The 13959-nt window shown below is 47.2% G+C and overlaps 1 protein-coding gene across 1 annotated transcript in view; it reads right to left on the reverse strand.

The window, feature by feature from the left end:
- Positions 1-13959, reverse strand: part of SMOC1 (SPARC related modular calcium binding 1) — a 137860-nt gene that overhangs the window by 65755 nt on the left and 58146 nt on the right. Inside the window, exons 2-3 of the mRNA XM_081087628.1 lie at positions 9063-9228; positions 7825-7937 (exon numbers count right to left, since the gene is read on the reverse strand). Of these exons, the coding sequence (XP_080943754.1) occupies positions 7825-7937; positions 9063-9228 (279 nt within the window). The remainder of the gene's footprint in view (positions 1-7824; positions 7938-9062; positions 9229-13959) is intronic.

Here is a 13959-nt window from a genome sequence, read left to right on the forward strand (position 1 = left end):
GAAATGCAAAGTAAAAACACAATGAAATGCCATTTCAGCCTGGCCAGTGTGGCTCAGTGGTTGATCATAGACCTATGAACCAGAAGGTTATGGTTCAATTCCTGGTCAGGGCACATGCCCGGGTTGCAGGCTCAATCCCCAGTAGGGGGTGTGCAGGAGGCAGCCGATCAATGATTCATTCTCATCATTGATGTTCCTGTATCTCTCTCCCTTTCCTTTCCTCTCTGAAATCAATAAAAATATATTTTTTTTAAAAGAGAGAGATACTATTTCACAGCTAACAGGATGGCTATAATAAAGAAAACAGATAATTACAAGTGTTTGCAAAGATGTAAAGTAATTGGAACCTTATACATTGCATGGGTCAGAGTTTGCCAGCCTCCGTATGGCTCAGCCAGCTCCCCCATTTTACAGTTGAGCAGCCTGAAACCTAAAGAGGAAGAAAATTAACATTTGTCAAACAGCAATTATGTACTAAATAGAGGGCATTTTCATGTAAGTTATCACATGCAATATCTAATTGTTTGGAACAAGAGCAATTCCATGGAAAAAAAACACATGAAAATCAAATAGTAAGATGCCCTGGGCATGGTGGATGTTCACACTGTTAAAAAAAAACAAAAACATAAACAAAAAAAACCCAATATTTTTACTGAGCACTTAACAAAAAGGAAAAAAAAAGCAACCAGTTGCCCACCAACAGTGGGTCTATTGACCATTGTGCCATCAATACATAAAGGATGGGCTTGGATTTTTAACAGTGTGACTGCTTTTTTAAATAAAAGTTGGCATTCTACATGCGCAGAAGGCTGAGGGAGCCTAATGCAGGGTACTGCCCAGTGAAACGTACAGGACTGGCTTTGTTTGGGGGGAGCCATGGGCTGGGGAAGCTCAGAACACTCCAGCTTATGGATGCAACCAGGGTCTTAGTACTGGAGTGTTCTGAGCCTCTGGACTCGTTTGGGACCTCCAGGCTCATCAAAAACAGGACAAATCCTTGTCACCCTATGAAGACGCTCAGCAGTCCCGCCTGTCTATGTTTAAGCAGCTGAGGCCAGCAGAAGCTCACAGTCTAGGAAATCACAGAGACCTCCCGTACTTGCTGGAGAGCTGGAAGAGGGAAGCCCAGCTGGTAAACCCAGGTGTCTCTAGGGCAAGCTAGTCACACAACTCAGGTTTGTAGGGGTGACTTCAGGAAGCGCAGTTCTATTCTGTGGGGCTGGGGGTGGCGGGGGGAGGAGGAGGAGGAGCTAAAAAAGAACATCAAGGCCTGCTCATAGCTCAAGCCCAGGCACTTGGGAAATAGGCTGTAGTTCCCTAGGATTTGGCAAATACAACAGTAAGAGCTATAGGATGCTGACAAGGGGAGCCCACCGTCTTTGCCAAAAAAGCCACAACACATTTCCTTTGGGCTTCCAACTTCAGAATATAGCATCAGGAAGAAGAAAGTACAGCTTCCCAGTCCCCTATATGCAAAAAAAAAAAAAAAAGACTTCAGAAAATAAGAGTATGTATATGTGTGCATTGGTGGAGGAACAGTGATTAGAACAAGTGAAAATGGGGAAAGGGTTAGTACCAGACAGATCTACTAGTATATCAAGAAAGACTGTTCCTGGGACATGGAGCAAAGATGGGAAACCTAACGCATCTTTTTCATATAGAAGTAACATTATGAATGGAGTTTTATATTCTATAGGGTTATTAGAGCTACAATCCATCTACACAAAAAGTTAAAATGGCTTGGGAATGTATTTGATAACAACCACTGCTCAACACTATGGAAGGCAGTTTGGTAGCATTCATCAAATGCCTTAAAAAGTGAATGCCCTTTTGACCCAATATTCACCTTCTAAAAATTTAATCCCCACATTTCCAGGATTCATGGTACATTCATACAAGGAAATACAAGGCAGCCATTTTACAAAATGAGGTAACGTTACATGTAATTAACCTGGAAATAGGTCTACAATATAATTAGTTTAAGAAAGTGTTATATATGATTTATGATATTATACCATTTCTTTCCTAAATAATAAGAACTCACAGTGAAAATAAATCTAGAGGGCTATAGACTTCATTGTCCTTATTTCAGGAAGATGAAATCACGGGCTTTACCTTCCTGCCTCATGTGTTTCTGTATTGTCAGAATTTTTTTTTTACAAAGTATATGTAACTTTTCTATTTAGAAAAAAAAATGAAAATAGTTCTCTCTTTAATTAATTGAGTCCCTAACATACTTACAGATACACATATATAAAATAAAACTTTGCAACACACCATTTTGCTAGCTGCATAGTGTGTGGCTATGTCATAATTTGTTTTGTTTAAGCAATTCTCTATTATTGGATATTTAATACTTGTGTTCTTTCAATCCTCACCTGAGGATATTTTCCCATTGATTTTTACAGAGAGTGGAAGAGAGAGGAAAAGACAGAGAGAAATATCAATGTGAGAGAAACACATCGATTGGTTGCCTCCTGCACGAGCCCTGACCAGGGCCCAGACTGGGGAGGAGCCTGCAACCAAGGTAGGTGCCCTTGACCTTTCAGTAGGCAGACTGACACTCTATCCACTGAGTCAAACTGGCTAGGGCAATTAATGGATATCTAGGTTGTTTCTAAATTTTTGCTACTATAAGCAAAACTTAGATGGAAATCCTTGTGGCTAAATATTTGCACTTATTTTTAATTATTTTCTTAGAATAGATTCCTAGAAGTAGAATTTCAGGTTTAAGATGTGGGCACAATTAAAGACTTTTGACCCATACTGCAAAGTTATGCCACAAAAGTCAGTGCCAATTTACTCCCCCAACTACAATGTGGGGGTCACCTTCTCCCTTCATTCAAGCCTTTTCCAATTTTTACCCATCTGGCAAGCAAAGTGACACATCATTATTTTTATTTGTATTTCTTTCATTACTAAGAAAAATGACATCATTCATTTTCCCTTATTGGCTATCTGTTATTGTGTAACCTGTTTGTTAATATCTCTTTCCCACTTTCTACTAGAATCTTTTTCTTTCTGGTTTGTGAGAGTTCTTTATATAATATTAGTCCTTTGTCATTAAGGCTAATAATGTGTATCATTTGCCTTTTAGTTTTGCTTCAGGTGTGATTTTTATGTTCAAAAAATTTTAATTTGTATATGTTTTCTCAACAATAAAGTATGTACATTCAGGATTCTAAACTACTGACTTGTAAATTATTGAGCATTTGAAATATAACCAGTTGTACATGTATGACCTCGTACACTGGTTGCTTTATCATATGTTTTCATCTCTTTTCTGCATGTGACATCTGTGAAGGCACAGGTCATGACATTTCTCGAATCCCCCATAATAACCAGCACATAGCTCAGAACATAGCAAAGCTCCAAATTGTCTTAAATGAAAAAATATTGCCTGGGATTTGCTTTGAAGCAATCTAATTTGGAGTGGAAGACAAAAATGGGGTAAGATGAAACAGAACCAGCCACATGTCAATCATTGTTGAAGCTGGGTGATGGATACATGGAACTCATTATACTATTATTTCTACTTTTTTATATATTTGAAATTTTCCATAATCAAAAGGATTTTTTCAAAGGTTTGCTTGACCAGTTGATCAACAGCATCAGAGAGGGGACTTCTAGAACAACAATGGGAAATAAATTACATTTATATCAAGGACCCTTCTGTGGCACCAAGAAGTTAAGATCACAGGCCTTGAAACTAGGCAGGCTGAGTGCCAGTCCTTTCTAGCTTAGTGACTTTGAACCAGTTATTCAACCCCTCTGATGCTCGTGTTTCCATTATAAATAAGGGTATTAAGAACTGCCTCAAGAGGTCCTAATAAAGATTTATGGGTGTAAAACTCAGTGCCTAGCACCAAGTAGCACTCGATAAAGAGTCGTCATCGTTATTATCCAGGGATGCACAAGCTTGACACACTCCAGCCACACTTCCTGGTGGTGGTGATCCGATACCTTTCAACCACAGCTCTGGTTTCTGTGAATCAGCTCGGGCATTGGGCAACTGCTTGGCAGAGAAGTTGGTAGAACAGATGTCAGGAGCCACGTTCCTGATGCCCAGATAAGGCCACAGCAGAGGACAAAGACCACAGACCCCCGACCTTACTCAGCAGGTCACCAAAGAGCATTAACTCCATGTTCCAATGATGCAATCAAGAACAAGAGTGATGATGCCCTAACCGGTTTGGCTCAATGGATAGAGTATCGGCCTGTGGACTGAAAGGTCCTAGGTTTGATTCTGGTCAAGGGCATGTACCTTGGTTGCGGGCTCGATCCCCAGTAGGGGGTGTGCAGGAGGCAGCTGATCGATGTTTCTCTCTCAACGATGTTTCTAACTATTTCTCTCCCTTCCTCTCTGTAAAAAAATCAATAAAAATATATATATATTTTAAAAAAGAACAAGGGTGATGCTGCCTGGCCAGTGTAGCTCAGTGGTTGATCGTTGACCCACGCACCAAGAGGTCACCAGTTCGATTCCTGGTCAGGGCACATACCCTGGTTGCAGACTCCATCCCCATCACCCAGCTTCAACAGGAGGCAGCTGACTGATGTTTCTCTCTCATCGATGTTTCTATCTCTCTCCCCCTCTCCTTGCCTCTCTCTCTATGATCAATAAAAACATATATTTTTTTAAAAATTTTCAACAATAAAACTTAAAAAAAAACCAAGGGTGATGAAGCCCTTTGACCCAACACTGGCATCACCTGGGGTCCCCCTCCCAGGATTTGATTTCACGGTCGGGGATGTGGACTGGGTAGGTATCAAGGTTTTTAAAAACATCTAATGTGCACCAACCACTGTGCTGTGTGAGCGGGGGTGGAGGGGAGAGGGCAGGGGAAAACAAAGAAGAGAACAGAGATCATTGCACCCACATGAACCCCATGAAAGCCAAACCAGTCATGTGGTCCCAAGCTGTGTCCGATGCCAGACAAACCTAGTCCCTTTCAAGCCCCTTCCCTCCCCCTCTAAACTTCACAATTCATAGGGCTACCATGTTTTATTGACACCAAGATACATGCATATCAATATTATACAGAATAGTTAAGCAGCACAGCCATAGCTCATCTCTGGGTTTCAGTCTTAAAAAACAAAAGAGTCCAGCTCGGTGCTGGTGGAGGTTGGGGGAGGGAGAAAGCAATTTGTCCCTCGCCTTTTGGCAGCCCGTCAGGGCGAGTGAAGCTCACTCAGAGAGGCAGCCTCGTTCTGTGAAGTTATTGCCGTGTCTTTGATCAAGGGGAAAAGCACATCCAGTTCAATCACTGTAACGGGCCCGGCCGGCTGTCTGGCTGCCTGGCTGCCCACCGGGGTGACCAGCCTTGAGCCTGCAGACACATGGCAGCGCTTACCGTGTCAAACAAATGAGGGGTTCCTGACTGCCTCCCCAACCTTTGCTGAACTTCAGGGGCCTCTCACTTAGCAATTCCGCCCTGACTAATCTGGAAGTTCCTCCACCTGGTCGGCCCGGCCTCGCCCAAACAAAGGCTGGCCAGCAGCTGTCTGTCATGCGGCAGCAAACACTTCAGAACCAGGAGGGCAGGGGTCAACCGCTCTCATAAGCAACACACTCAGAATTACACAAGCCTGGAGAAAAGGGGGGAGGGAGGACGAGATTGTGCCTCCTTCCTATGATCTTTACCCCATCTCGGCCCCAAACTCAGCGCAGAGAGGTCTGTTCGAATTCTCAAATCCATACACAAAGATCGCCTGCAATCTTCCCACTAGAATAAATACTGTAATAAAAAATTGAGGAGAGGGCTAATCAATTTTCAAACTTGGGGAGGTTCGACACAAGGTTTTTATTTTCTTTAAGTGACATCATTCATAAAATCTGGGGGAGACGTGAGTAGCAGAGCCAGAGTGGAGATGGGGAGGATGATGATAACAATGACAGATATTTATACACAGTTTATGTGCTTCAAGTGCTTTACATGCATTAACTCATGTAATCTTCAACACAACCTTATGAGGTAAGCTATAGTAATGTTTGTTGATAGTAATAATAGTAGCATAATAATAGATATAATAATTATCACTATGTACAATAATGGAGATAATCTCCAGTTTTCCCATAAGGATAATAATGACCCAGAGAAGTTCAGTGGCTTGCCTGAGGGGTGGGGGCTGGGAGTCATGCTCAGGCAGTCTGGTACCCTAGCCACAGCACTAGGATCGGTGCGCTAACCACAGCACTACACTGCCTTCTGCCAGTCCACACCTCAGAGTCCACTTTAAAACTGCCCGTTCAGAGAACAGCAGAGTGTGGAGACCTCTGGAGCTAGAGAGAGCTGAGTTTGCATCCCAGTTCGGCCACTCTGCGCCCGGCTGTGGTTGCATCTTCTGTGAATGGGATCATCGCACCTCCCTCACAGGCCCGGGTGAGGCGTCAGTGAGCAAATGAGCCAAGGCCCATTTTAATGCAGTGGCCCTCAGTCCTGGACAAACATTTGAATCCGCTGGGAATTTCTAAAAATATGAGGCCCAACCACTTCCCCACCACCCCACCACAGTTCCCCCTAAGCAGGTGGTCAGTCTGAAACCAGCCTTCCCCTGGCCCAGCCCCGAAAGGAGACCTGAAACCCATGGGCCCGAAGGCCAACCCACACCCTTTGCCCCACCGATTCAGAATTGCAGGGAAGGTTGAAACCTCTGAAGGTTTTGCTTCCACCCAACTCCGCTCTCTTCCACAGAGAAAGTGGAGGCACCAGGACCATCCCCAACGCCCCGGCTGGCGCACCCCTGCCCTGTGACCTTCCCCACGATCATGGACAGTGCCTTCATCCAGCCGCCTCCCGCCCCACCTCCAGCCTAAACACTTCTGAAGGAGCAACCTGCTGTCCTATTGTCCCCTGCTGCCTGTTTCAGAAATAGTCTGAGCCACATCAACACGGCCAGCGTTCCTCTTACACAAAGCTCTGGCCAGAGCAGCATGAGAGGCGGGACTGCCTGAAAAGAAACTAAAATCTGTGTGCACGCAGACACATGAGCGTATGCATGCACGTGGATGAACGCAGACGCCACACATACACACACACACACACACTCATACACACACACACACACACACTCACATACTCTCACACACACACTCACACACACACACACTCACATACTCTCACACACACACTCACATACTCTCACACACACTCACACACACACACACTCACATACACACACACACTCACATACTCTCACACACACTCACACACACACACACTCACACACACTCACATACACACACATACTCTCTCACACACACTCACACATACACACACTCACACACACACTCACATACTCACACACTCACACACACACTCACACACACACTCACACACACACACACACACAAACACACACACCACGTACTCCTATTACCACAGTACACTTTGTACCCCAAGGGGTACCTGCTTCATTGAAGGACTTGGGAGAAGGCGGGGGGGGGGGGAGCAGAGAGCAGTAGCAATAAATAGTGAAGGGAATACCAGGGTTGCCCATGGAAACTGGCAAGGATAAGAAAAAATAATCAGCCTCCATTTGACAGGAGAGAAAAATGGAGAGGGCCAGCAGGGAGGACGGGGACCAAGCAATGCCAGTTTCCTGGCTCAGACTTGCACACGCCTTCTTGGCGCCCACTGCCAGCTGGCAAGGGGCGGCGTGGAGGGTCCAGGAGGGGGAACGTAGGCACCAGAAGGTAGCACAGAGGGTGTCAAAGAGCCCTCAGCTGATTCCCAGAGAGCCAGGCTCGGGGCGGCCCTCCCGTGCCTGGCACCTCCTTTCGGCCCGGTTCCAGAGTCCAGAGAGACTGGGCCAAGGCCTCACCTGGGTGAAGGAGCCATCCTCGCTGCATTCTGGGACAAACACCGCCTCCTGGGGCTTCTTGGCTTGCTCCAGGGCCTGAGCCCGCTCCAGGCGACACTTGCTCTGGCCAGCGTCTAGAATAGGAGAGGAGCGAGCAGATGTCACACCTCCCTTGGATTCTGCTCAGGATGGCTGCCCGACCTGGGAGCCTGAGGCCCCTGCAGGATCTCTCCGTCCATCCTCACCACAATCCAGCGGCGCCCCCACAGCACCGGCTCCTCTACGACAGGCAGGGCCAGTGAGTCCCGGGCTCATCCTCCTCGTCGGTGTTCTTCTTAGAAAAGTGGGGGCTGTATTTATACACCTTCTACTTATTTTTTCTCCCAAGTACCCCCAAAAGCTTGTCCACCTCTCTTATTTTTCACTGGGTTTGTTAAAAAACACGCAAGCCCACGGGGCCTCCAAGATGTTTTCTAGTTCAAGAATGGCCAGCACTTCCTTCGGGAAATCAGAGGCTCGAGAGAGGCCTGCTTAGCCTCCCACAACTCCTATAATGGCTCCAAGCAGCTCAGAATCACAAATCCAAATATTTGCAGCGGGTAGGAGAGTGACAGGAATTAGAGGAGCATTCAGCTTGGAGACACCATAGTGGGTGCTGAGGCCGGTGACAAATCGGAGAGCGGGTTCCCTTTACAGGAGGTGGCTGCTACGCGCTCTAGCCGCGTGTTGCCTTGTGGGAGGGAACACAAACAGAATATTCCCAGAGCTCCCAATTTTTTATGAGAAGTACCAAAATCCGGATTTTGATGTTGAATCTCCTAATGTTTAAATGTTGTCTCAAATGTTTTTAATATTTTTAAACAGGTGAGCGGACCAAAAACAACACCACATCTCTTGACCAACCATTTGGAAGCCCTGTTCGGAAGCCAGCAATAACGTCTTGCTATTTTAAGCATCTCCATTTTTAAAATAAAAATAAATAGCCCATGCCACACAGCATCACCTCCCTCTAAGCCCGAGCCTGGCGACAGGGTTTCAAAGACAGAAAAGTGTTCATTTCTTCAGGTAGACCAGTTCACTTCATATTCCCTGGTAGAAAGGGTAGGGGGGTAGGATAGCAAACCAGATAAATAGACTCGTTCTGAGATCCCCAACTCCCCCCCACCCCACCCCCCGACCCCTGCTAAGGAGTGTACCATGCAGGAAGCTGTGGTGCCCAAGCATCTCTCCTCACCTGGGTAGAGATGGGCACAACTCACCTTTGCATCTGCCTCGATGTACCACACCCAGGGCTGGGTCTCTGCACTTGGCTCGCTGGTACTCACACATGGACTCATAGGACCGGCCATCGGAGGCACAGATGGGTTTGGGTTGAGTCCTAGAGCAGTGGAGGTTGCACTGAGGGTCGCGGTCACTTATGAGAAACTAGATTGGAAAAAGTGAAAGGGTATAGAGGTTACTCTTGCAAGAAAATTTAGGGCGAGCCCATGCCTTAGAACACTGACTCACTTAGCAAGTCCAGAAACCCAAAGTTATTAAACCCTGGATGTGGAAGGGAACTGAGCAGCCACAAAGTCTCACCAAGGAAGGCACCTGTGCTGGGTAATTCCCCCACAGGATCTATCTCATCAATCCTCACAGCCACCCTATGAAATAGAAACCATCTATTTTGTAGATAAGGAAACGGAAGCTTAGAGAGAGGTAACTTGCCCAGTGTTACAAAGCTGTAAGTGGTGCATGTGATTGGCCAGAAGTCAAATCAAAGCTTTTCCCACTGAGACATTCAGCCTTCCCATTCATGCAGGTCACGAGTCCTCTCTTTTGGTACTTCCCCAAATTAGGAAGTCCCTAGCAATCTCTAGATTCCATCTTTGCATCGTTTTATTTATTAGAAAGTAATATTGATCCACAAATCGATTACTTTTTCATTTAGGCCCACTGCTCTCTGGCAGAACTCAAGCTACATGATTTTCTGTGAGTAAAGGAGTTCCTGATTTTAAACAACAATAACAACCAGCTTGAAAAATGCTGAGTTAAACAGGTTTCTTCAGGACTTCTCAGGCACCTTGGATACATTCTCATGCATTGTGACTCTCCAAGAGATTCAGTAAATTAAAGATTGCTGCAAATTATTTGCTACTCTTCCCATTGAGCTGTGGAGTCTACGTCCCTCCCCGTGAATCTGGACTGGCCTCGCTAACTTACCTACCCAATAAAAGGCTGTGGCAGTGATGTTTGGGGATTTCCAAGCAGGTTCATACGAAGCCTTACAGCTTCCTCCCAGGCCGCTTGCAACACTCACTCTGGAGGAAACCAGCTGCCATGTAAGAAGCCTAACAACCCTCAGACGGCCATGCTATGAGGAAGCCCAAGCTACCATGTGGTGAAACCATGTGCAGGGAGAAATCCCCAGACAACCCAGGCCGGGAGACGTGTGAGTGAAGCAACTTCTGATGAGTCTACCCCCGGTCACTGTCTGATTGCAACTAACAGAGATGAGAGGAAGTAACTGCGTGAGAGACCCCAAGTGAGAACCGCTCAGCTGATCCCCATCAACCCGCAGTCCTGTGAGAGATAATAAATTGTTATTTTAGCCATTAAGTTTAGTGGAAGTTTGTTACATAGAAATGGATAACCAGGAAGGGGCATTTATGATGATGCATCTCCCAAACTTATTCAACCATGAGCCCCTTTATCAGTGAACCCCTGTTAACAGGAGGCCATACAATCCATAAGTTTCTTTTGAACAGCCCATAATTCCACAGCATGGGCCTTGAGAGCCGGGTCTCCTCTCATCCACCCTCGTACAGCAGAATCTGGGCACACTGAAGGCTCTTCATCAGTGCGGAGCGAGGGAATGGGTATCCCACAATGCATGGCAATGTCATGAGCACACATCTGGCTGCAGTGGTGCTAGAGTCGACTGAGTGATCACACCAAGATCACAGGGTACAGGGAAGGTGTGACCACAGCCCCTGTTTCAGGTATATCTGCAGGCTCTTTGTGTGAAGCAGAAAGATGAGAACTTGCTGACCCTTTTCCAGAACAGCAGAGGGAGGTCCAGAGGCAGTGCCATTTCTTCAAGGGAGCACTGGAAACAGACGCCCCCTACTGGAAAGATTCTAAGAGAGTCCAAGCCTGTCCATTAATGCACAGACTGCTTCCCAGCTGCAAAACCAGTCCCTCCCACCCCACCCCAACCCAACCCCCCCAAACTCCTGCCTGGTGCTGGCTGCTCAGCACAGGGAGGAAGAGCTGAGGGCTGACAGCACTGCACAGGCTTCGTCAGGTTACGGTGCACTGTGGCTCTCCCTTCAGAGACCCTGAGCTCCACACTCACAGGTTCAACCTAAGTCTTGCCCAGAGCCCAAAAGGAAATGTCCTGGGAGTGTTTCATGATCGAGCCTAGTGTTCCCAGATAAAGATCAATAATATATCGAGTCACGTCCAGAGGAAGCCTGCCGCCTCCCAGGCAGGCACACAGAGGAGGGATGAGCTGATAGGATAGCAGGAGGGGGCACACAACCCCCAGCCTCAATTCCCCTCAGGTTGCCCCTGCTTAAAACCTAAGGTATCCCACTGCCCTTGGGGACCTTCACGTGGTTTTCTGTCCTGTGGAAATCTGACCGCAGGGCCCCTCTCTGGCCTCAGCACTTCCTGCTCTGTCCCCTCCTTGCTTGTGCTGGTCAGGCATCGGCCTGCGTTTTCCCCAGAGCCACACTGGTTCCACCTCCAGGCCTTTGGACACACTGCTCCTGCTCCCCGCTCTCCCATCCCTGCTACAGACCTCAGCTCACGTCATCTCCTCTGGGAGGCCTTCCCTAACTCTCACAGGTGAGGATGGTCCCCCGTAATAACCTCTCACACCCCACTTTTCCTTCACGGCTCTTAACACAGTTTGTGTGATGCATTGATTGTGTGCTTTGAGGAACAATGAAAGCACCAACTCAGAGCCCCACATGACAAGGATTCTGTCTATCCTGCCTGTGAACGCAGCCCCAGCATCGGAGCAACGCTGGGCGCTCCATTCTTGTGCGATGAAGCATCCCTGCCATGGCATTTCCCACGTGGCACTAGCTCAGAACCAGGTGACAGGCTGGTGCAGATGACAGGACTGGCCTCTCAGGCTCCTGCCACCCAGGGATCCCTGGGCCTCTTCTCCACGCTCATGCTCTGAGCTTTCCCCCTCCCTCCCGAGTTACATGGTAGGCAGCAGTGGGCACAGCTTCCTGCCTTAGCTCCACCCCAGAACTTAAGTTATCTTGAGGTGACCCCGGCCCCTCTGCCACTAGAGCCCCCAGCCTCCAACCGACTGTGCACCAGGGAAAGTGTGGGACCCAAAGGTCCAGCTGAACACGGCACAGGACACAGGAGGCTGCAAACAGCAAAGCCGGCCTCCCTTCCTCCCTCAGTATGGCTCCCTGAGTCCCATTCCTAATCTCTCTGCCACCTAGAATGCAGCCAGACCTGGCTCCGTCATTCTCCCTGGTGAGCAGCAGACGCCAGGCCAGACGGCAGGATCCATGTCCTCACGCGCAAGGCTGACCAAGAGCAGGTTAGGGCACTGCTGTCGTCACACCACTCGCTCCTTGTCCGTGGAAGTCAGGGCTACTCACGTGAAATAACACGCTGATTCTTAAGACCCATTTGTTAGGTTATTTGCCATGTGAATCAGCAGGCGCCGAGGAACAACATGCCCTCTATTTTCATGAACACACGAGGATGGAAATACATGTACCTTCCAACGCCTGGGAAAACCAAGGGACCCATCCTTGGTCACAGGGATCTGGTAGCCAGACCTGAAGTCTGAAGAGTAATAATAATAAAAGCTGATAATTATATATTACTTATAATATGCCAACAATTTAATCTTCATAATCACCCTCTGAGGCAGGGTATGTTACGGTCTTCATTTTACAGATAAAAAACTAAAGCCCAGAGGAGTTAGGCAACTTCTCCAGGATTACACAGTGTGTACATGTCCACGTTGGGATTGATACCAAAGGCCTGGCTCCAGACCATGCTTCTAACCACTAACCCACACTGCCGTTCATTATGCCAGAGAAACGCTGCTAAAAACAGCTCTGGCCCAATTGCAAAACTGATTCACAAAATCAGAAACTGATCGTCAAGAACCTACTGTGTGCCAGACACTAACCTGAAGATCTAGATAGGACAGCCCTGCCCACTTTAGGCCTACTATCAGGAGCTCCTCGTAGGGCTCTTGTTCACCTTAAAAACAAAACAAACAGGAAGCAAAAAAGACAGTTTCTTTTCATACTCCAGGAGGTGACCCTGTTGTCTCCTCCTCAGCTCACAGGGGATGACAGCTGCAGGCGTCACCATGGCATTGAACTACAGGCCATAAATTTGGTTTGGAAACGGCCTTCTCTGGACCAACATAGGCGCCACATAGACGCCAGAAACCAGCTTAATAACTAGGGGAACACTCTGTCTACAGCAGACAGGTTAAAGAGCTTCAGAAGAAACCCCACCTGCCTCACACATGGACATTCGTCCAGCGTCAGAAGAGTTCCCAAAAGGTCCCAGCTAGAAATTACTGATCCCTGAGACCAAGTTAAAAAGTTCTGAGACAGCATAGGGCCCTTGCTAAAGACCATCTTCAATCAACTGTGGTGTCTTGTTTTCATCTGTTTTAGGAACTGTATGTGTTTGTGTTTAAAAAAAAAAAAAAAAGCAATGAGTTCTATAAAATGGAGCTTGGGTAGGATGACTGTGCCCTCATAGTTATCCTATCAAAACCTCCAGGGCCCAGGGGGATTACTGTGGGTCCACAGACATTACTTATTTAGCCACCCATTCAACTACTTTTGTACTCAACAAGAGAATACTGTGAAGAACCCAGCACTACAGAAGGCATGGGAAGCAGACCAAAACCAACATAGTCCTGCCCTCAATGACTTGCACTCTAGGGCAGACACACAAGCAAGACGACATGGTAAGGGAACAGGGCACTGAAGGACAAGAGAGGATTTAATCCTAGGGTCTCTGCAATGCTACAAAGCCACACACTCCCGCAGAACTTTCTGCGGGGATGGCCCTGTCCTACATCTGGGCTGTCCAATATGGTAGCCACAAACCACACATGGCCATTAAGAACTAAACTGTAGCTACCGCAACTGAGGGACTAAATTC

This window comes from Myotis nattereri, assembly GCF_964212035.1.
Source record: "Myotis nattereri genome assembly, chromosome: 1".
Lineage (NCBI taxonomy): Eukaryota > Metazoa > Chordata > Mammalia > Chiroptera > Vespertilionidae > Myotis > Myotis nattereri.